Genomic DNA, 23827 nt, shown 5'->3' with positions numbered 1-23827 from the left:
GAGGCTATAAAAAGCCTCCCAGAATCTCAGAGTCAGGCCGTCCAGATTATCCTCTGAACTACCTAATCCCATGAACTAAGCAGATCATGACACCCCCAAGGAAGACTATCTGGTGGTTGACCCTGCTCTGACACATGGTTGTGCCTGAGGATGCCCGGTGCAGATGCTAAGTTCAAGCGGGAGTTCCCACCCTACACTGCCTGTCTATACCAACAGTCGCAGTGAAATGAGCGGCACTCGTGCACACAGGGTGGTAAAGTAGCCACCAACACACATGATACTAGCGCATAGGTGTGCGCCATTGAGAGCTTTTTATACCTTGCTCAAGTCTACACAGACAGGACCTTGCCTGTGGACCAATCTTAAGCTGCCACATCACCAGAGCACCTGACATCCGAGCACCAATGGGAAGGCATAATATCATGGACATGCTTAGTTGGATGAAATCTGGGCTTAGGCTCCTGAGCACAGCACTGTATGTGTAAACTAGTTGTCACCAAAGGCTTAGCTGGAGGGCCAGCAGTAACTACACATGCAGCACGACCCTGGGCAAGGTGCTGGGACCAAAGTCTGTGCTGAGCAGTCATCGCAGTGGCTGAGCCTGAATGGGAGACCACAACACCAGACAAGGCTTGAGATCCATCCCGTGCAGAGGGGGAATCCCAGCGCCTAACACACCCCGATGCGCCTTTCGGAATAAATTCCTTAGTCTGAATTCAAATCTCTTTTCCATCTCCACCCTTTTTTAACCCCCCTTGGGGCCTTATTCATGTGATCATAATTGATATGTAATTATTCACCTTATTCTTTTTTGGTCCACCGTTCTTTCTTTTTTGTATGTTTTTAATTGTATACTTTTTTATATTATTGATTATATTGCAAGTACGGGCACATTTTTTTTATTTTTTTGATGTAGTACTACCGTTTACCATCTCTGTTTAATAAAGGTAATTTTATTCAAATATTTGTTTGTCCAGTATTTCCTTTTAGACCCTTAGTTTGGGGTTTCTTGTTCAGCTCTTCTAATGTGACACATGATTAGCACACAATAGACAACATTACAAAAGTCAAAAATTGTTAAACTAGGAACAATTTGATCTTCAATCTGTTAGAAAATGCGTGAATGTCTCATAAATGCATTTGTGGCATAGTGGAGTAGATCCAAATTCTGTACTGGATGGAATCCGAAACTGTTATTCATTATAATTATATGTCTGCTGAAATCTCCTCCTACGCGTAGGTTATTTTATGTCTTCTCTCTTCCTGTTCTCCATTCAATGGCCTTTCATATTAAGCAATCTGATATGCTTTCAGCTATTTTACTGGCATCGGCTGCTTTAGAACATAGGAACTATGTATTACATCAGTGGTTCATGCCTCAAACCTCCTTGTAGTAAATTGGCACGTTGCTGTTTGAAGGCGAAAGTTTAAACATACAGTTAGAAGTTTTACCTTTATAGAATGGAAATCCAGAGACATCATATTCTGTTCTTTGTCATTTGCTGCATTCACTTCCATTTTTTGCACTTCGTTAAGTACTTTTTATTTTTTTTTTCAAAAGTGTGAAAGCCAGCTGTTATTTAAGCATTAAAAAAGATTCAAAGAAATTGATTCATAAACTTAGTCAAGTAGCAAGACATTGCTGCCCTGAGCAAAGTGTATTCTAGTAATAAGAACATATATTATTCAGGGATAAAAGACAACATTAAATATCTTAGCGATTCGAATAAGAAATAATTTTTTTTTGTAGGGATGTTTATAGATGCCATATAAAAAATAATAGGGTTGGTGTGTTTAGTAAGAAAATAAGTTTGCTGATCAGCTGCAGCCTCCTCTAATCCGCTTCGATGGAATAGAGAAGTCTGTCTGCAGTGGTCGCTGCGATCGAAGGAGCAGCAGCCATGTGGGGGGTTAGTATGCTGTTTTTTCTATTTTGTGTAGAAAACTAGAGCTTTTAAGAAAAAGTTGTCATTAATGGACAATCACTTTAATACATCCTGCTATTGTTCTCTAAAGACCAGCAACTAGGCAAAATGTTGATGCCAGTGAACAGTTGGTTCCGCCCTGCATTCCGCGAAACTGAGCACAATCCTCCATTTCTTAAAGATGAGAGGATGAAATGAAGTGCTAGAGTGTTCTAGCCATACTACATTATTTTCTACAAATTAAGGTGGTACAAATAGTCCTAGCCTCTGAGCAAATAGTGGACTAAGTTTATCTCTTTTGTAGACTTTCAGCTCCAGTCAATTTCAAACACAGCCAGGAGTGCAGTGGAATTTCCATATCTTTGATTTATGCAGTTAGATTTAGTCATTGACCAGCCTCTTACAAAGAAATCTACTATATAATCATCTTATTCTGTCTGTCTGTAACCAAAATCCCGCGTCGCTGACTGGTCGCGGTTGCCAGGCCGTGACCAATCAGCGACAGGCGCAGCTGCTTGTAACGGTAAGGTGCGCCTGTTGCTGACTGGTCGCGGCCGCCAATCAGCCACAGGCGCAGTCGGGCGCAGCACTCAATGTGCGGATGGTACCCAGGGTCTGGAGGAGAGGAGACTCTCCTCCAAGCCCTGGGTAGCATAAACCTGTTAAAATTGAATTAAAATAAGTAATAGTGATATACTCACCTTCCGATGGCTCCCGGACTCTTTCCCTCCTCTCACCATGCTCCCGACACCTTCCAGTCCCAGTAATGCTTTGCGCGAAACACCGCTGAAGACGTCGCGCTCTCACTAGAGCGCGACGTCATCAGCGGTGTTTTGCGCAAAGCATTACTGGGACCGGAAGATGCCAGGCGTGTGGAGTGGAGATTGGGGGCTGTTGGAAGGTTAGAATATGTAAAAAATAGAATTAAAATAAAAAATATAGTTATATACTCACCTACCGACAGCCCCCGATCTCCGCTCCACGCTCCACGCGCCCGGCACCTTCCGGTCCCAGTATTGCTTTGCGCGAAGGGCCGGAGATGGCATCACTCTTGCGAGAGCGCGATGTCATCAGCGGTGTTTCGCGCAAAGCATTAATGGGACCGGAAGATGCCGGGTGCGTGGAGCGTGGAGTGGAGATCGGGGGCTGTCAGAAGGTGAGTATATAACTATTTTTATTTTAACAGAGATTCTGGAATACCCGATGCGATAGAATCGGGAAACTATCTAGTAAAAGTATAATTGTCATACATGATGTAAAGTTAATAAAATAATGTATTAGTGGTTTTATTTTATTTTTTATTTATATTTTTAGAGTTTACTGTCCACGCAATTGTGCCCAAGCAAGTCCTTATTATGCTCGAGTTTTTGGGACCCGTATTTATTCTGATGTAAGTATTGTCACTTCCAGTCATTATACACAAGTAGTAAAATAATAGCATATGCCACATAGTGCTATAAAATATCTGAAAACTTTCTGAATCCATATGGACTGCTGTTTATTTGTATGTAGACCCTTCTGCTTCAAGAATGGATTATTAATGTGATTTTTAAGGTACCTAACAGAATTTGCCACTGACAAGACTTTTAGGCAGTGCTTCATGCTATTCTCCTGATAGTTTTCTTGCTAATTTTTTGCTTACAGGGGTTTTCCCATGAGCAAAAGTTCCTTTTAATCAATAGATCTTGAAATAATAATAATTTCCCCAGTTGGATGTGCTTAAATAAAATGTTCCTTTGCCAAGGTAATCTTATAAATGTGTACTGTGTCATGGCTGTGTCTGACCATACAGGAAAATGGTCTGATCATACCACAGCTCCTGGGCAGGGGAGGACACAAAAGAGAGTATACGGATATTACAGCACTGAATCACAACTGATTCTTTTTGTGAGGTAAAACATTTCCCTGCCTGTTTTTAAAAGGAACCTGTCAGCAGGATTGTGTACAGTAACCTACAGACAGTGCGCAATCCTGCTGACAGGTTCCCTTTAAACAATGTTTTCATGGGCACTGGCTCTCCCGTGGATCGTGTCACATTGTTATGTTCTGAGATCCCTGTGCCAAATCCGCAGATCTCACTTCCTGACACCAGTACTGATTGAGCACAGGGATTGCATGACATAATGTTATGTGAGCCCCGGGAGAACCAGTGCCAATACCCCTGGAGCGTAGGTAAGTACGTATAAGTGTTATTATTTTACATGCGTAAATGTACTGATTGCAAAGATGTTGTCCAAGCAGTTACAATTAGAGTTGAGCGACTTTTGTTTTTTTAGGGTCGAGTTTCGTTTCGTGAAACCCGACTTTTCCAAAAGTCGGGTCGAGCAAAATCGGCCGATTATAGGGAAAAGTCGGGGTCGTCCCGAAACACGAAACCCAATGTAAGTCAATGGGGAATAAAAGTCGGCAGTGAGAGAAGGACAGGAAACACACCTACAGTGCCCATTTGAATGCCAAAAGCATCAATTCTTCTTACTTAAGCTTGTCAACCTTAATTAACTTCATAATACAAGTTACGCACTGAAAAATGGGGGTTATTTGGCTACAGTTGTGGGGGGGAGGGCTGGCTCCAGGTTTTCATGTGCCCTGGGCGAAAGAGCGCCCCTTTAACACATACCACAACTCATCATGCTCCAATACGGCAGAGAAATAGTGGTATAGTACAATGAAAAATACTTCACTTTTTACATCTCATGACGAGGCCCATCTATTTCTCCATACAGAATCAATGGTCCCATATAATGTTTGAAACAGTATATGATGAGCTCCACATAATGCTACAGTATATGTTGGTCCCCATGGATGAAGCTCCACTGTCTTAGGCTGGTTTCACATTTGCGTTTTTTTTCGCGGTAATTTAGCTCTAAATAGCGCATGCGTTTTTTTTTCCTATACTTTGCATGGGATGCGCTTATGTGCGCTTACACATGCGTTTGTATGCGTTTTACCGCGCATGCGTTTTTTTGCGGTATGCGCTCGGGCGCACAAAATGCAACTTGTTGCATTTTTTGTGCGTCCAATTTGCCTCAAAAAAACGCATGCGCGCGCAATGCGTTTTTTTACAGCAAGACACCCATTATAAGTCTATGGTGAGCATATGTGCGCATTGGCATGCTTATGTATGCGTTTTTTTGCACATGCGTTTTTTTTTTACCATTAGTTTAGACAATGGAATTTAGGGGTTTGGGTAAAGTTAGGGTTAGTTAAGGGGGTTTAGGGTTAGGGTTAGGGTCAGGGTTAGGGTTAGGGTTAGGGTCAGGGTTAGGGTTAAGTATGGTTTGGTTAAGGGTAAGGGTCAGGGTTAGGGTTAGGGTTAGGGTCAGGGTTAGGGTTAAGTATGGTTTGGTTAAGGGTTAGGGTCAGGGTTAGGGTTAGGGTTAGGGTCAGGGTTAGGGTCAGGGTTAGGGTTAAGTATGGTTTGGTTAAGGGTTAGGGTCAGGGTTAGGGTTAGGGTTAGGGTTAGGGTCAGGGTTAGGGTTAAGTATGGTTTGGTTAAGGGTTAGGGTCAGGGTTAGGGTTAGGGTTAGGGTTAGAGTCAGGGTTAGGGTCAGGGTTAGGGTTAAGTATGGTTTGGTTAAGGGTTAGGGTCAGGGCTAGGGTCAGGGTTAGGGTTAAGTATGGTTTGGTTAAGGGTTAGGGTCAGGGTTAGGGATAGGGTTAGGGTTAGGGTCAGGGTTAGGGTTAGGGTTAGGGTCAGGGTTAGGGTTAGGGTTAGGGTCAGGGTTAGGGTCAGGGTTAGGGTTAAGTATGGTTTGGTTAAGGGTTAGGGTCAGGGTTAGGGTCAGGGTTAGGGTTAAGTATGGTTTGGTTAAGGGTTAGGGTCAGGGTTAGGGTTAGGGTTAGGGTTAGGGTCAGGGTTAGCATCAGGGTTAGGGTTAAGTATGGTTTGGTTAAGGGTTAGGATCAGGGTTAGGGTCAGGGTTAGGGTTAGGGTTAAGGTTAAGTATGGTTTGGTTAAGGGTTAGGGTCAGGGTTAGGGTTAGGGTCAGGGTTAGGGTCAGGGTTAGGGTTAGGGTCAGGGTTAGGGTTAGGGTTAGGGTCAGGGTTAGGGTCAGGGTTAGGGTTAAGAATGGTTTGGTTAAGGGTTAGGGTCAGGGTTAGGGTTAAGTATGGTTTGGTTAAGGGTTAGGGTTAGGGTTAGGGTCAGGGTTAGGGTTAGGGTTAGGGTCAGGGTTAGGGTTAGTAAAGTCATGGTTTGGGTTAGTGTGAGGGGCCACCTAATGTTGGAAAAAAACGCAAACGCGGTAAAAACGCACTAAAAACGCATACAAACGCATAAAAACGCTGCGTTTTTTTCATGCATGCTCATAAAAATGCTTGAAAAAAACGCAGCAGTTGTATGCTTTTGTATGCGTTTTTCAATGCGTTTTTTTGCGGGAAAAACGCGCTGCAAAAAAAAGCAAGTGTGAAACAGGCCTCATGGGCCCAAATAATGCTCCAAACATAATGGGCCCCATTTCTAATGCTCTAGTGTATAATGGGCCCTGTAAATGCTGCTCCAGTGTCTGATGTCCACCTTTGGAATGTTCCAGTGTATGGTGGGCCCCATCTATCATTCTCCAGAGTATAGTGCTCCCCAAAAATTGCTGTCCCAACATTGAAAACAATCAAATAAGTCTCCTCGCTAGGGAATCCCTGTACTTGTCTGGACTCCTCGTCGTCCCCATCTTCCATCTCACTGCACAGTATTTCAACCTTGCAAGTGCTGTGATCCTGAGCAAGCAGGGGGGGCCCACTCGTTGGCGACAGCACTGGCACAGGGCCCCTGATAGTACGGTGGTGTGTCTGATGGCGGGTGGGCCGAACCTGCACTTTCATCTGCAGCTTCCTCTTTGTCACCGTGTAAGATGGAACTGTATATGGGAAGGGTAACCTGAGTTTCATCAGGGTCAGATTCAGGCCGTGTAGCATGCGAGGGGAATGTAGTGGTCTTTGTCAATGTACCAGCAGATTCATCGAGCAGTGGCTGGGCATCAGTGCACTTGTGTCGCCCCCAGGAGTACGGTCGCCACAGTGGCATTACCTTCCTCCTAAGGAGTGTGATGTCATGCTTGGGAGCAACGAAGGATCTCTCTAGCAGGTTAACTGATTGGGCGGCGTTATTCCCACGAGTCTTGACCCTCCAAACAGCGTTCATGAAGGCAAAGTGTTTGTTTTACGTGGGCAGTATGGTTGCAAAGCTGAACCTTAAAGGAATGTCCAGAAGGGCACCACCAGGAGTGGAGCCTACGGTTAAATTCGACTCCACCTGGGAAACCTCAACCATGCCAGCTACAGAAAAGATGCAGACATTGCAAGCTTAATTCCGTTAACGAACGACACTCCGTCATGCCCCGCGGTCCGAGTCCGGCTTACTAGAGGGACACGTGAGGCTCTGGCACATGAGATTGGCCAATAACTGGTGTGTCATGCCCTTACATGTCCGTTGCTGCATGTGCGCTACACTGAAAAGGCCAGCGTCTGTCGCTTACAGGTGCAGATAACCCACTGAACAACGTTAGTGATGGGGATCACTGATTACAATTATTACCCGCGAACGATGATTTCCCAGTAAGTGCAGGTCAACCGCAGTTCCGGAATTAGGCCTAACCGTCATTCCTGAAAAAATGAAAAGCTTACGTGTGCAAACCACAGGTGCTGTAGCTTGCTTAACAGCTCGCCAGCCGTTCTCACGCCCAGTATGGATTACACGTGATTGCACAAAGGTGAGAAAGGGTACCGTATCCCTGGATAACATGTATGGATAGTGTAAACATTCAAAATATATGTCTATACATCAGGAGGCAGGCTCAGACGGTGTTAGGCCCAGTATGGCTTGCACGTGATTGCACAAAGGTGAGAAAGGGTACCGTATCCCCGGATAACATGTATGGATAGCGTACACATTCAAAATATATGTCTATACATCAGGAGGCAGGCTCAGACGGTGTTAGGCCCAGTATGGCTTGCACGTGATTGCACAAAGGTGAGAAAGGGTACCGTATAGCCGGATAACATGTATGGATAGCGTACACATTCAAAATATATGTCTATACATCAGGAGGCAGGCTCAGACGGTGTTAGGCCCAGTATGGATTGCACGTGATTGCACAAAGGTGAGAAAGGGTACCGTATCCCCGGATAACATGTATGAATAGCGTACACATTCAAAATATATGTCTATACATCAGGAGGCAGGCTCAGACGGTGTCAGGCACAGTATGGATTTGATGGCCCAGACTACACAGAGGAGGAGCAGGGAGAGGTAAAGATTGCAAATGCTGGGGCCCTGCCCAAGGAAGGGGGGCCCACTCGTGGGCGTCGGTACTGGCACTGGGCCCCTCATAGTACGGCGGTGTGTCTGACGGCGGGTGTGCACCACCACCATCAGAGACACTTGATTGCACTATGAGGGACCCTGTGCCAGTGCCCGCGCCCAAGAGTCGGCCTACCCACCTGTCCAGGGCAACGGCACCCGCACGGTGTCGTGCGCTAGGTGGTGACCCCGGCCATGGGGGGGGAGAGGCAGCACAGTTAGGGAGTTTTAGAAAGTGGCATATGTTGATGTTGGACATTCAGCTGATGCAAAAGGCGAAATAGGTCAAGTCCCAGGAAGAGGTGGACCAAAGCAAGCCATTTTTCTGTCACTCTATGTGTCATCAGGGGAAGGTGGGACAAAATCCTTGGAAACCCATGCATGCTTCATTTTAATGAAGGTTAGATCATCCACATTTTGGGTTGACAGACGGGTCCTTTTTTCTGTCAGGATTGATCCAGCTGCACTGAAGACTCTTTCCGATAGCACACTTGCAGCTGGGCAAGCGAGCTCCTGTAAGGCATATTGTGCCAATTCAGGCCAGGTGTCCAGTTTAGCAGCCCAATAGTCAAAGGGGAATGACCTGTGCGGGAGAACATCGATATGGGAGGAAAAGTAGTTTGTAACCATAGTTGACAACTGCTGTCTCCTGTCACTTTCCATCGATGCAGTATTACCAGTTGTGTGAGCGGTACTTGAAAAATCAGTCCACAACATTGTCATGAAACCCCTGTCTCCAATGCCACTTCTGCTGTGTGCACCATGAACACCTCTGCCAAGCTGCCCCCGGCCCGTACGGCTCGTGTGAGAACCATCACCGCTGCTGTGTGCTGGGAATGCCTCAAGCAACCGATTTACCAGAGTTGCTTGTTAATTAGCCAATATTAGGTCAAGGTTCTCCTGTGGCATGATGTTTTGTAATTTGCCTTTATAGCGTGGATCCAGGATGCTGGCCAACCAGTAGTCGTCATCGTTCATCATTTTGGCAATGCGGGGGTCCCTTTTTAGGATCCGCAAGGCATAATCTGACATGTGGGCCAATGTTCCCGGTGTCAATGATGCACTGTGAGTGCTGGTTGGAGGAGCACTTTCTGGCAAATCCACATCCCTCCAGTCACGCACAAACCCTGTACCAGACCTTGCCACGCCAACATTTTCACTTGCCCCACGAGATGCATCCTCCTCCCCTAAGTAATCATCCCCATCATCATCCTCCTCCTCCTCTTCTTCCTCCACCTCGTCCAGGAGAGGTCCCTGAGCAGACAATGGCTGAATGTCATCAAGGATTCCCTCCTCCTCTTCCTCCTCATCAACATTGGCTGCAGACGCCTGCTCCTTAAGGTGCGTCAAAGTTTGCATGAGCAGACGCATAAGTGGGATGCTCATGCTTAGGGTGGCGTCGTCTGCGCTTACCAGCCGTGTGTATTCCTCAAAACACTGAAGGACTTTACAGAGGTCTTTCAGCTTCGACCACTGCACACCTGTCAACTCCATGTCTGCTCTCAAAGTGCCTGGCCGTGTATCCTCCCACAAATGCATTATGGCCTGCCTCTGCTCGCACAGCCGCTCCACCATGTGCAGGGTGGAGTTCCACCTTGTTGCAATGTCGATAATGAGGCGGTGGTTGGGAAGGTGGAGCAATCGCTGCAGCTTCTGCATACGAACGGAGTGTACAGGCGACCGGCGGATATGCGCGCACTGTCATCACACCTTCTGGAGCAGGGCTGTTAACTCCGGATAATTTTTGAGGAAGCACTGCACCACCAGGTTCAAGGTGTGAGCCAAGCAAGGTATGAGGCTGAGTTTTGAAAGGGCTATGGCTGCCACAAAATTACGGCCGTTATCACTAACTACCTTGCCTGCCTCAAGATGTACACTGCCCAGCCATGACTCAGTTTGTCGCTTCAAGTACTCGGCCAGCACCTCGGCGGTGTGTCTGTCGCCCAAACACATCATCTTCAACACAGCCTGCTGACGCTTTCCACTAGCTGCTCAATAGGGGGACACATCGTGTGCAACACTGGCAGCTGCAGATGGAGTGCTCATACGACTGCGCTCTGTGGACGAGCTTTCGCTTCTGGAGGAGGAGGAGGAGGAGGAGGGTCGAACGCCTACAGCCAACTGTTTCCTATACCGTGGGCTAGGCAGCACTGTCCCACCACCGCTGTCCCCTGTGGACCCTGCATCCACCACATTAACCCAGTGCGCAGTGATGGACACGTAACGGCCCTGGCCATGCCGACTGGACCATGCATCAGTTGTGAGGTGCACCTTTCCGCTCACTGACTGCTTGAGTGCATGGACAATGCGGTCTTCCACATGATGGTGGAGGGCTGGGATGACTTTGCGAGAGAAGAAGTGGCGACTGGGTAGGTCATAGCGTGGTTGAGGTGTCGTTGCAAGACCACAGCAGTCAGGGAATCCCACTGTTATATCAACGAAAGACTGATTCTAGGCCATCAATGTAAGACAAAACTTTTTCCTGATGCTCTGGCTTTAAAAGCGGTTTGCCAACTCCTAGAAAACTAAGCCTTCGAAGCCTTATGGAGCCAGACGATGACGCAGGCTCAACACCTCCTGCATTCGGTCCTATTTTGCTCTTGCCACTACCATCAGATTCACCACCAACACCATCATTACCAGCTGCCAACCCCCGCCCAATTCCACGGCCTCTTCCACCAGCCTTCCTCATTTTTTGTAGAAATGTAGACAAAATCCAACAAACTATATAGTAATGTAAAACAAGGTACAAGGTGTCTATAGGGCAGGGGAGATTTTGAATTTCTGCACACACTTGTGGACACTGGACACTTATGGATTGTGTGAGGCCCACTGAATATCACAGCGCTATGTCACAGGCTCGATGGCACAGGTGTGAAAAAAGTGACTACAGGATAAGGGAGATTTTGAATTTCTGCACACACTAGTGGACACTGGACACTTTTGGATTGTGTGAGGCCCACTGAATATCAGAGCGCTATGTCACAGGCTCGATGGCACCGGTGTGAAAAAAGTGACTACAGGATCACAGAGATTTTTAATTTCTGCACACACTAGTGGACACTGGATGCTTTTGGATTGTGTGAGTCCCACTGAATATCAGAGCGCTATGTCACAGGCTCGATGGCAAAGGTGTGAAAAAAGTGACTACAGGATAAGGGAGATTTTGAATTTCTGCACACACTAGTGGACACTGGACACTTTTGGATTGTGTGAGGCCCACTGAATATCAGAGCGCTATGTCACAGGCTCGATGGCACAGGTGTGAAAAAAGTGACTACAGGATCACAGAGATTTTGAATTTCTGCACACACTAGTGGACACTGGACACTTTTGGATTGTGTGAGGCCCACTGAATATCAGAGCGCTATGTCACAGGCTCGATGGCACAGGTGTGAAAAAAGTGACTACAGGATCACAGAGATTTTGAATTTCTGCACACACTTGTGGACACTGGACACTTATGGATTGTGTGAGGCCCACTGAATATCACAGCGCTATGTCACAGGCTCGATGGCACAGGTGTGAAAAAAGTGACTACAGGATAAGGGAGATTTTGAATTTCTGCACACACTAGTGGACACTGGACACTTTTGGATTGTGTGAGGCCCACTGAATATCAGAGCGCTATGTCACAGGCTCGATGGCACAGGTGTGAAAAAAGTGACTACAGGATCACAGAGATTTTGAATTTCTGCACACACTTGTGGACACTGGACACTTATGGATTGTGTGAGGCCCACTGAATATCAGAGCGCTATGTCACAGGCTCGATGACACAGGTGTGAAAAAAGTGACTACAGGATCACAGAGATTTTGAATTTCTGCACACACTTGTGGACACTGGACACTTATGGATTGTGTGAGACCCACTGAATATCACAGCGCTATGTCACAGGCTCGATGGCACAGGTGTGAAAAAAGTGACTACAGGATAAGGGAGATTTTGAATTTCTGCACACACTAGTGGACACTGGACACTTTTGGATTGTGTGAGGCCCACTGAATATCAGAGCGCTATGTCACAGGCTCGATGGCACAGGTGTGAAAAAAGTGACTACAGGATAAGGGATATTTTGAATTTCTGCACACACTAGTGGACACTGGACACTTTTGGATTGTGTGAGGCCCACTGAATATCAGAGCGCTATGTCACAGGCTCGATGGCACAGGTGTGAAAAAAGTGACTACAGGATCACAGAGATTTTGAATTTCTGCACACACTTGTGGACACTGGACACTTATGGATTGTGTGAGGCCCACTGAATATCACAGCGCTATGTCACAGGCTCGATGGCACAGGTGTGAAAAAAGTGACTACAGGATAAGGGAGATTTTGAATTTCTGCACACACTAGTGGACACTGGACACTTTTGGATTGTGTGAGGCCCACTGAATATCAGAGCGCTATGTCACAGGCTCGATGGCACAGGTGTGAAAAAAGTGACTACAGGATCACAGAGATTTTGAATTTCTGCACACACTTGTGGACACTGGACACTTATGGATTGTGTGAGGCCCACTGAATATCAGAGCGCTATGTCACAGGCTCGATGGCACAGGTGTGAAAAAAGTGACTACAGGATCACAGAGATTTTGAATTTCTGCACACACTAGTGGACACTGGACACTTATGGATTGTGTGAGGCCCACTGAATATCACAGTGCTATGTCACAGGCTCGATGGCACAGGTGTGAAAAAAGTGACTACAGGATAAGGGAGATTTTGAATTTCTGCACACACTAGTGGACATTGGACACTTTTGGATTGTGTGAGGCCCACTGAATATCAGAGCGCTATGTCACAGGCAGAAATTGGCTAGTGTATCACAAACTACAAGGTGTATGTAGAATTGGGCAGAATAGGAATCTCCCTAGAGTGTAGGTCTGTAAGAACGGAACAAGTCCTCCACTTATCCTTCCACAGTGACACACAGATAGCTTCACTGTGGCCGTGATAACAGACGTTACACGGTACTGAGAGGAGCGTGCACCGCTGTATGGTGTGAAAAAATGCACGCTCAGTACCTCAGCAGGACAAAAAAAAATTTGAAATTTTTCGACCCATTTCGCTCAACTCTAGTTACAATCACTTAAAAGAGATTCAGCTTATAATAAAGGAACATGTGGAAACTTAAGACTTGACAACTTTCTTCTTTGGGCACTGTTTGACTTTTAATTATTGTTAAAGTCTTTACCTATTAATATTAAGAGCGCATGTATTATTCTCAGCGGTGTGTGAGGGCATATACCTAAATTGTTTTGATACCTCTCGGCAGTAACCATATTTCCGTAAGGATTACGAATGTTTACATAATGAAGGAAGTTTCAAAAGGATGTAGATGAGGTCAACTGCATACTTAACGCTCATTTGTCCATCGTACTCTTTTCACAGTCCTGTATGAAAACCATAATTGGAAAAATTTAAATATTGAGATTTTGCAGATTAGATGGTGAGCAAATGCCTTCTTGGCCTGCAGTGTAAATCCCTGTTTTGACAGTTAAGTGCAGCGGTCTTAGAATATCTTTGACAGCTTTATAAGAGATTACTGTCTAAAACACCTGCTGTGCTCTAATAACCGGCTGTCCAAGCAAAAGTGCACTCTCATGACATTTGATACATGCCTCAGCCTCAATGTGTTATTACACTAAGTTTTTCAAGCCAATGCATGTGAATATCCAACAGAAAGTTTTCCCTTAACGAGCCACAGTCTGGGACTGGCTGACCTCTGACATGCAGCTGATATGTCAGCTAAGACATTCAGAAATATACCCAGCCACTTATAGACAAAAAAGTATGTTCAGGCGATGTAAACCAAGCACATGATATTTGTGCTGTGTCTTTACAAATGTGACTTTTATTGTCAATCATTGCAGAAGGCCTCTGGCACATAGACCAATGATAACAAGATTTATTCTACTGACCAATGATATTCAAAGTTTTTCCATTCTATGTTAAAATAATTTAAAGGCGTAGTGTCAGGGTCCTGACAGCGCCAGCGTACAGCCTCCGCTAAGCAGGGACTCACCCGCACTGTAGGGACCCCTTGGGACAAGAACAGCCGGAAAATAAAGATGCACAGGACCTGAATGCAGAAGTTTAGCAAGCCGGCACAGGACCTACGGTCATGTGAACGGTCATGTGACTGCAAGGGGGCGGGCTTAGCGTCCTGCTTACAAAGATGGTAGAAAACTCAAAGTCGGGCAAAGCGGGGGTCATGCACAGTACAGGCAAGCGAGGTACAGGAGGGATAAACAGATGGGAGGTCAGACAAAGCAAAAGGTCATACACAAGATATCAGCTCGTACCAGGGATGAGACAGAATGGATAGTCAGGGCCAAGCAGAGATCAAAACAAAACAGACGTAGAAGGTACCAAGCAGAATCCAAAGCAATATCCAGAGAACAGACCGAATCATACACAGAGAATCATGCAACCAGAACACAGCACTAACACACTCAGGCGTCACCACACAATGCCAAGGGTGAAAGTATAACTGACGGGGGATGGGAGCTTCCTGAGGCTATAAGAAGCCTCCCCAGAACCAATGAGAGGCCACCATAATAGGTCCCAGGTGTGCAGGTGAGAGTCTGCACTGAGGTCAGAACATTAACCCCAGCAGTGCTGGTCACCCAGCACTGGTATCATGACAGTACCCCCCCTCTCAACGGGGGGCCTCTGGACCCCCAGGCTTGCCCGGGTATCTAGCATGGAAAGCCCGAACCAGACGATCCGCATGCATCAACCGGGCCGGCACCTGTTGTGAGTTCATTTTCCCCTTCATTACTGAGGCCCGAGGAACTCCCTCTTCTGGTAAAGAAAGGTAGTGAGCCTGATTATCAAACACCTGAGGCTGATGATGATGACTGGCTGAGTGGAGTTACGGACTGGATATAAGGCTGCCGACGCCCTTCTGCCCTGCGGGTGATTTCTCTGTGGGATCCTTAGAGACCAGTCTGAATTCCTGCTCCTCTAAAGCTAAGTTTGCTGCTTGGCCTTTTGCTTTTGTGCTTTGACTTTGTTTTGCTTTGTTTTTCTGGATTTCTGCCATTCCCTGCTGGGGTGTGCTGAATTCATTTAGCTCTGTCTTCTGAAAATACCTGAGTGCTGATTTAGTTTTTGAAGCCTAGCTGCTTCAGGGCCTTTTTCATATCAGCTTGTTGGCTTATGTCTTTGATAGGGTTTTGGCAGATTGCAGACAGCAGCCTTCCTGTCCTTTCCTATCTAGATAGTTGCGGGCCCCGTCTTTGCTCAGTCTATCTTTCTGTCTGTGTTAGTATTTTCATCTTGCTTCACCGTCATTATATGTTGGGGCTGCCTATTGCTTTGGGGTCTGCTCTGGGGCAGTTTAGATTTCCCCTTTCTTTCTTTAGGCCTATGTAATTCTCTGGCTGTGATTGAGGGGTCTAGGGCTTCGTAGGAACCCCCCACGGCTACTGCTAGTTGTGATGATAGGTTCAGGGGTCTGCAATCTGATAGTTGCCAACTTCTCTGGTTTTCTGGACTTAGCTTGTATTTCTGCTTTTGCCTCCTACGGTGACTCATTCATAACAGGCACCCAGGATCTGTCCTCCGGCCCATACCCCTTCCAATGAACTAGGCACTGTACTGACCGCTGTACCAACCTAGAATCTACGATGTGACCAATCTGATATTCCACATGTCCATCAACCAAAACCGGAGAAGCAGCGGACTCGGATTCTCCCCGGACTGCTTCAAACGGTTTCAGTAGAGATCTATGGAAGACGTTAGGGATCTTGAAAGAGGGTGGAAGGCACAGCCTGTACACTACTGGGTTGATTTTTTCCACAATCTTGTACGGGTCAATGAATTTGGGGCCCAAATTGGCTGATGGAATCTTTAACTTAATGTTTCGCGTGGAGAGCCAAACTTTCTCTCCAACCTGAAACATGGGACCAGGTGTTCGTTTCCTGTCCGCGAAAAACTTATACCTGCCTTGAGACCTAGATGTACGCTGCTGGACTTCTGCCCATGTATCTTTTAACCGCTGCACAGAGTCCTCAGCCCCGGGGCACCCCATATCCAGATGAGAAAACTCACCAAAATGAGGACTGAACCCATAGTTGATCAAGAAAGGGGACATACCAGTGGATTGACTCACCCGACTATTGAAGGCAAATTCAGCCAATGGCTGTATATCACACCAGTCATTCTGTCTAGCAGAAGTCAGACATCTGAGGATCTGTTCCAGAGACTGATTAGTGCGTTCCGTCTGACCATTACTCTCAGGATGGTATGCAGACGAAAAGGACAGAGATATCCCTAATTTTTTGCAGAAAGCACGCCAAAAACTTAGCCACAAACTTCACACCACGATCAGACACCACATTCAGGGGTACCCCATGCAAGCAGACCACATGCTGCACAAACAATCTGGATAAGGTCTCAGCAGAAGGTAATGCGGACAGGGGTACAAAATGAGCCTGCTTTGAAAATCTGTCCACCACTACCCATACCACCATATTACCACTGGAAGAGGGAAGATTGGTAATAAAATCCATGGACAGATGGGTCCATGGTCTTTCGGGAACTTCCAAGGGCATCAGCTCCCCCGCCGGCCGGCTATAGGAGCTTTTAGAACGAGCGCAGACCCCACAACCAGAAATGAATTTCTTTATATCAGAACCAAAGGTAGGCCACCAGAAGATCCTAGCCAGTCGCGTGGCTGATATACCAGGGTGAGCACACAACTTGGATTCGTGGAACTCTTGCAAGAGTTTAAGGCAAAGTTGCTCTGGGACAAACAACTTGCCCCCTGGCTTGGCCGCAGGAGCCAGCGACTGGGCCCCCTCAATTTCCCATTCCAATTCAGACGAGATCCCTGCTAACACCACCCCAGGGTGCAGGATGGAAGATGGTGGCTCAGGGGCAGACACAGGGTGAAAACTACGAGATAAGGCGTCAGCCTTGACATTCTTTGACCCTGGAAGGAATGTAATAGTAAACTGGAAACGAGAAAAAAAAGTGCCCAACGAGCCTGTCTGGGCGTTAATCTTTTAGCAGACTCAATGTATGACAATTTTTTGTGATCAGTGATCACAGTAACCGGGTGACTGGCCCCCTCCAAAAAGTGCCTCCATTCCTCAAATGCCAACTTGACCGCAAGAAGCTCTCTATTGCCTACATCATAATTTCTTTCAGCAGCAGAGAACTTCCTGGAAAAGAAAGCACATGGCCTGAGGTTGGTTAGAGTGGCAGACCCTTGGGATAACACTGCCCCCACCCCCACCTCAGAGGCATCCACCTCCACCACAAATGGTTTGGAAGGATCTGGCTGTACCAAGACAGGAGCAGACATAAAACATTTTTTCAGCGTCGCAAAGGCCTCTTTTGCGAGTGAGGACTAATTTCTCACATCCGCACCTTTGCATGTTAGATCCGTGAGAGGTTTGACCACTTGCGAAAACCCCCGGATAAATTTGCGGTAATAATAGGCGAACCCCAAGAAGCGCTGAAGACCCTTAAGATCTCGGGGTTGCACCCAATCCGCAATGGCCTGCACCTTCTTGGGGTCCATGCGAAATACACCGGATACAATTAATCCCAAAAAAGACAATTCTTGCACACAGAATACACATTTCTCCAATTTGGCATACAGATGATTTTCTCTCAGTCTTTGGAGAACAGTTCGTACATGTTCCAAATGAGAATGCTTGTCGGAGGAGTATATCAAAATATCATCTAAGTAGATAACGACCAATGAGATCCGAGAATACCACATTGATGAAATTCTGAAATATGGCGGGGGCGTTGGTAAGACCAAACGGCATGACTAAATTTTCAAACAGTCCCTCGGTCGTGAGGAACGCGGTTTTCCATTCATCCCCCTCTCAGACCCTTATCAAATTATATGCCCCCTGAAGATCCAGTTTAGAAAACCACTTTGCCCCGATAGTTGGTTACACAAATCGGGAATCAACGGAAGGGGGTACGTATTCCGTACCGTAATCTGATTAAGCTCCCGAAAATCGAGACAGGGACGTAACCCACCATCTTTTTTCTTTACAAAAAAGAAACCTGCCGCCACAGGTGAGACTGAAGGACATATGTGTCCTTTGCGCAGACTTTCAGCAATGTACTCCTTCATAGCCAAGCGCTCAGGACCGGACAAATTAAACAGACGGGCTTTAGGTAATTTAGCCCCCGGGACCAGCTCAATAGCGCAGTCAAAGGGTCTATGTGGCGGTAACGTCTCGGCCTCGCTTTCGGAGAATACATCTTCAAAGTCCTTCAGGCATTCCGGAATACCTTCCAGCTTGACAGATGATACAGACACAGATTTAACAGGTTCAACCAGCAGTGTGGAATTATCACATAACTTAAAATCATTTAACCCCCATTGAACAATCTCCCCCGTTTTCCAGTTAATAACTGGGATATGACGTTGTAACCAGGGCATACCCAGCACCAACCCTGCAGGTAGATTGTCCAGAACAAAACAACTTAGGTTTTCCACGTGAGTAGCGCCCACTCTGAGCGAAAACAAGTCAGACATAAAGAGAATTCCCGGAACCTTGAGCCTAACTGTCCCTTTCTTACAGTGTGTGACCAATTGGGAGTCAATGAGGTTAATAGATGATCCGCAGTCCACGAAGGCTGTAGAGGAAAAAGAACTACCGTCCACAAACAGTTCCACATGCAGTAACACTTTAGAAAACGAGGAAAAGGGTACCTGAGGGTCTGAGTAGTCTCCCCATTGACTACCCAGACCTAGTCGTTTCCCGCCGACCGGGTTGAAGACAGGCAATCAGGACACTCCCTTTTCCAATGTCCCGTTTTTCCGGCGTTTCCTCTCTGTATCCTTCCGGGAGAGGGCGCCTACATCCATGAGCTCAGGGGCAGTCTCTTTTCCACTGGGGAACAATGGAGTTTCCACCTGCATCACCCCTCTGGCTCGCAGCCTGCGGTCCATCCGGACGGCCTGGGTCATGGCGTCCTTGAGAGAGTCAGGTTGGGGATGTAACGCCAAGGCATCCTGCAGCCGCTCGGACAAGCCTCTGCGAAAGAGTCCTCGGAGTGCAGCATCGTTCCAAGAGACCTCTGCGGTCCAGCGGCAGAATTCAGTACAAAACCACTCAGCTGAGTGTTTCCCCTGACAGACGCTCATCACCATGTCCTCTGCCAATCGCACTCGGTCAGGCTCATCATAAATGTGCCGCCCGAGGGCCTCAAAGAATGCATTCACAGACACTCTCTCAGGGGCAGTGGGAGGAAGGGAGGAAGCCCAAGCTTGTGGGGACCCTCTTAACAGAGTCATAATGACCCCAACCCTCTGACTTTCGTCCCCAGAGGAACGTGGTCTCAAACTAAAAAAAGTTTGCACCCCTCCATGAAGACCCTGAACTCCTTTTTGTTTCCAGAAAAAAAGTCAGGCAGTTTAACAGGTGGTTCTGGGGACACCAAAACAACATCACTCGCCCCAGCTCCCAGAGACCCAGCAGTTAGAGCTCCCCGCACTGTTTCAGAAACCTGCTGCTGAGAACAAGCCAGAGCTTGCTCCTCCAGGGATAAACCCTGAAACATCTGACTCAGACTTTTCATCTGGTCAGCTAGAGACTGTATGGGATCCATAACTCTCTGCATAAAAAAAACCCCAAAAACTTAATGGTCAGTTATAAGGTCAGGGTCCTGACAGCGCCGGCGTACAGCCTCCACTAAGCAGGGACTCACCCGCACCGTAGGGACCCCTGGGGACAAGATCAGCTGGAAAATAAAGATGCACAGGACCTGAATGTGGAAGTTTAGCAAGCCGGCACAGGACCTACGGTCATGTGACTGCAAGAGGGCGGGGCTTAGCGTCCTGCTTTTAAAGAAGGTAGAAAACTTAAAGTCGGGTAAAGCGGGGGTCATGCACAGTACAGGCAAGTGAGGGATAAACAGATGGGAGGTCAGACAAAGCCAAAGGTCATACACAAGATATCAGCTCGTACCAGGGATGAGACAGAACGGATAGTCAGGGCCAAGCAGAGATCAAAACCAAACAGACGTAGAAGGTAAAAAACAGAATCCAAAGCAATATCCAGAGAACAGACCAAGTCATACACAGAGAATCATGCAACCAGAACACAGCACTAACACACTCAGGGGTCACCACACAATGCCAAGGGCGAAAGTATAACTGACGGGGGATGGGAGCTTCCTGAGGCTATAAGAAGCCTCCCCAGAACCAATGAGAGGCCACCATAATAGTTCCCAGGTGTGCAGGTGAGAGTCTGCACTGAGGTCAGAACATTAACCCCAGCAGTGCCGATCACCCAGCACTGGTATCATGACACATAGTTTTGCAAACAATTTATGCAGTACTGTTCTAATCTGAAAATAAATCCTATTTTCAGGCTGCATCTCCTATGTATCCTGTGGTTATAGACTAGATAGCACACCTATGTGTAGTTTGGTCCTGCAGTTTTATGTTTCATCCTTTCATCTGCGCATCATCTTCTATTCTCCAACAAGAAATATAGTTCTACAGTTGTGACCAGAAGTTTAGAGACTGACACAAATTTATGTTTTCACAAAGTTTGTCGCTTCAATTTTTATAATGACAATTTGCACTCAATCTCAAGATTGTTATGAAGAGTCATCATATGGATTTCAAAAATTCCATGCAAAGTCAATTTTTTCATGAAAATTAATTAATTATAAAAGCCCCATTTCCACTTAATTCCAGCCTAGCTACAAAATGTCCTGCTTACATCATTTCAATGATCTTCCCGTTAGCTCAGGAGAAAGTGATGAAGAGGACAAGACAGCTGATATCAGTCTGTCCTGCTGATTGAATCAGTGGAAAAATGGGTTAAATTCTGCGCTGCCGCACTGGAGGATTGTGGTTTGTCCTGAAGAAGAAGTGTTTCAAATTGCTTAGAAAAACAAATCGCATCTTCATATCCATTAGATCCTTTTCTTCATTTATTTACAATCCTCCACAAAATTTTACCCATTTTTCCACCAATCAATATCTTTCATCACTGCAGGTCAGCAGCAGTCAATTCTAAGCACAATTTTTGGTTGTGGTGGCATAACTTTGAAAGGTGAGCAAGTTTTCTAATTCCGATCCCAATTCTTATTTGCGCTATTGCCTATCCCAACTATTCACATTCTGCTGATTGAATTGTAAGAGCAGGTTGATTCGTTTAAAAGGTGGTGGGTGCTTCAAATCATTGACTTCTTCTGTTATCCATGGTTACCGCCAAGGAAACACATGGAGTCGTCATTGCTTTACATCAAAAAGGTGTTACAGTCAAGCACACTGCTGCTTGTAAGATTAAAGTGAAATAAACCATTTATCAGATCATCAAGAACTTCAAAGAGAGGTTCAATTACTGTGGCTTCAGGGTGCCCAAGAAAGTCCAGGAGGTGCCAGGACCATATCCTAAAGAGAATTCAGCTACAGAATGGGTTCAACACCGGTGCAGAGCTTGCTCAGGAATGGCAACAAGCAGGTGTCAGTGTATCTACATGCCTGGTGGAGGCTGACCTGGTGTCAAGAAAGGCAGCAAATAAGCCATTTTGCTCCAAGACAAATGTCAAGTGCAGACTAATATTCAGCAGGTGGTATGGGGAGTGAAGTGCAGAGGACTGAGATGAAGTTATTTTCTATAATGAAGCTCACTAAAGTTTTTTTGGTACATCTAGAAGAGTGATTGTCCAGAGAAGAAAAGGTGCACACTTCCATGAATTCTGTGTCATGCCAACAGTAAAGTATTCAATAAAACAGTGCAAAGGAAAAGTGGTGCAGTTGTCTTTAACAACCAATAAAATTGCAAAACCGCCTCTTTACATTGAGAACTTAAATGTGTTTGGTTGTCATCGGCAACTGCTCCACTCTTCTTTTAAACCAATTTTAATAAACTGTCTCCACTGTGTTCATACTACCTTATTGAGCTCAGACGATGAAGATGACTTCTCACCAAAATTAAATGCATTATGGGAATCCTCCCTGCTGTGAATTTTTAATTATGGCTTCTGTACAATTTTTGCATCCTAAGACAATGTACACACAGCGTTTTTGGCCACTGTTGGAGTTCTATACCTGACAGTGGCCATAAGGATGGATGCAGAGGTACTAGTACAGTATAGGGCCCCTTCATAAGAAATTTTACGCCACATGGTATACATTGTTTGCAGTGGTTGTCTGTGAAGTGAAATAAACATTACATGGGAGCAGATTGGTCAAACAAAGGATAGAAGAGCAGATCTCTGCTGTTAGTATGTAATAAAATGCAATTATTGTATCCAATACTAATTTTTGAAATGTCTGATTTCTTCAAAAGATATCAAGTATCTGCAAAGCAGCCCTTCATGCTGGTGTAGTCCGTAATCACCAAGGAGGTTATGTGGACGTTATGCCAATTGATAAAAAGAGACACTATTTTGGATCTTCCCAAAATGGAGTTACTTCAGAAAGGTAAATTAATCTGCATATATGTAAATAACAAAATAAAAAATAATATTACACCTGCGCTGGCTGACTAAATCCTATAATGACCACCTAAGTAGGTCATGAATAAGTAGTGTACTTACTTCCTGTAAACTGTGGGGCTGCAGATGGATCCAGCGTGCGCCATATGTGAAGATGGCTGTACCCCGATGGTAACCGGAGACGCAGCACCAAGGAGGCGTCCCTCCTATAGGCGGTGGTGCAGGGGCGTCTCTACAGCTGACAGCCGCTGGACACGCTGAATGATGGCGGCGCGCTCCGACCGAGAGGCGCCGCCGGCGTGCAGCGGTAAGAAGGGAGGAGAACCAGGTGACGTCACCAGGGAAAGGAAGGAAGGGGGCGCGTACAGGCCAAACTAGAAGCCAACGCGTTTCCAAGGTCCACGGACCGTCTTCATCAGAGCGGTCAGATGGTTGATCAAAAAGTTATCACCTATCCTGTGGATGGGTAATAATTTGTTTTTACTGGAAAACCACTTTTAAATAATAATAATAATAATAATAATGGCTTAGAAATTCCTTTTTAAACAGTGGCTACAAACGCGCATTCTAGAGCGTTCAGAATCCCTGTGCATTACATGGATACTGTATGGATTACAATGAGCACTCTTTAATGCTTCAAGGGTTTCTACAAGAGTAGAAAAAGATGTATCAAGAAAATATCATGAATACATTCATAAATTAAATACCTTAACAAAGCACATTTCATTGTGGTGGGAGATAATCACTAAAGTACCTTTAAATGACCGCCGTCTTATCACACAGACTAAACCCAGTCCTAGTATGTTAATAGAAGAGCTGCCAGTGAGCATGTACCGTCGGAGGTCTCTCTCCTCTTTCTTCATGTGTAGGAAGACCAAGACTGCTGAGGTAAGAAGGGGTTCCTCATACTGCTGTCATCTAACCTTTCTTTCTGATCTAATACTGGAGATACCAGGAGTGTTGAGGTAACAGTAGAAGTTTCTCATGCTGTTGTCCACCCAGTATTTTTGAACTAATGCATCAGAGACAATGGGTGCTGAGTTAAGTAGAGACTGTTTACACTGTTGTCTGTCCATTCTATCAGATCTAATACTGGAAAGACCAAGGCTGCTGAAGTAAGAAGAGGTTTCTCATACTGCAGTCTAACCTTTCTTTCTGATCTAATAC

The 23827-nt window shown here is 46.0% G+C and overlaps 1 protein-coding gene across 1 annotated transcript in view; it reads left to right on the top strand.

Moving 5' to 3' along the window:
• The window catches only part of CRISPLD1 (cysteine rich secretory protein LCCL domain containing 1), a 162455-nt gene that overhangs the window by 120588 nt on the left and 18040 nt on the right, over nt 1-23827 (top strand). The window contains exons 13-14 of the mRNA XM_073550630.1: nt 3240-3315; nt 22513-22646. Coding sequence (XP_073406731.1) covers nt 3240-3315; nt 22513-22646 — 210 coding nt within the window. The remainder of the gene's footprint in view (nt 1-3239; nt 3316-22512; nt 22647-23827) is intronic.

Source organism: Dendrobates tinctorius, unplaced genomic scaffold, assembly GCF_039654945.1.
Source record: "Dendrobates tinctorius isolate UK_male_01 unplaced genomic scaffold, ASM3965494v1 ptg000165l, whole genome shotgun sequence".
In the NCBI taxonomy this organism is placed as follows: Eukaryota; Metazoa; Chordata; class Amphibia; order Anura; family Dendrobatidae; genus Dendrobates; species Dendrobates tinctorius.
This window is presented reverse-complemented; position numbering and strand designations above follow the sequence as displayed.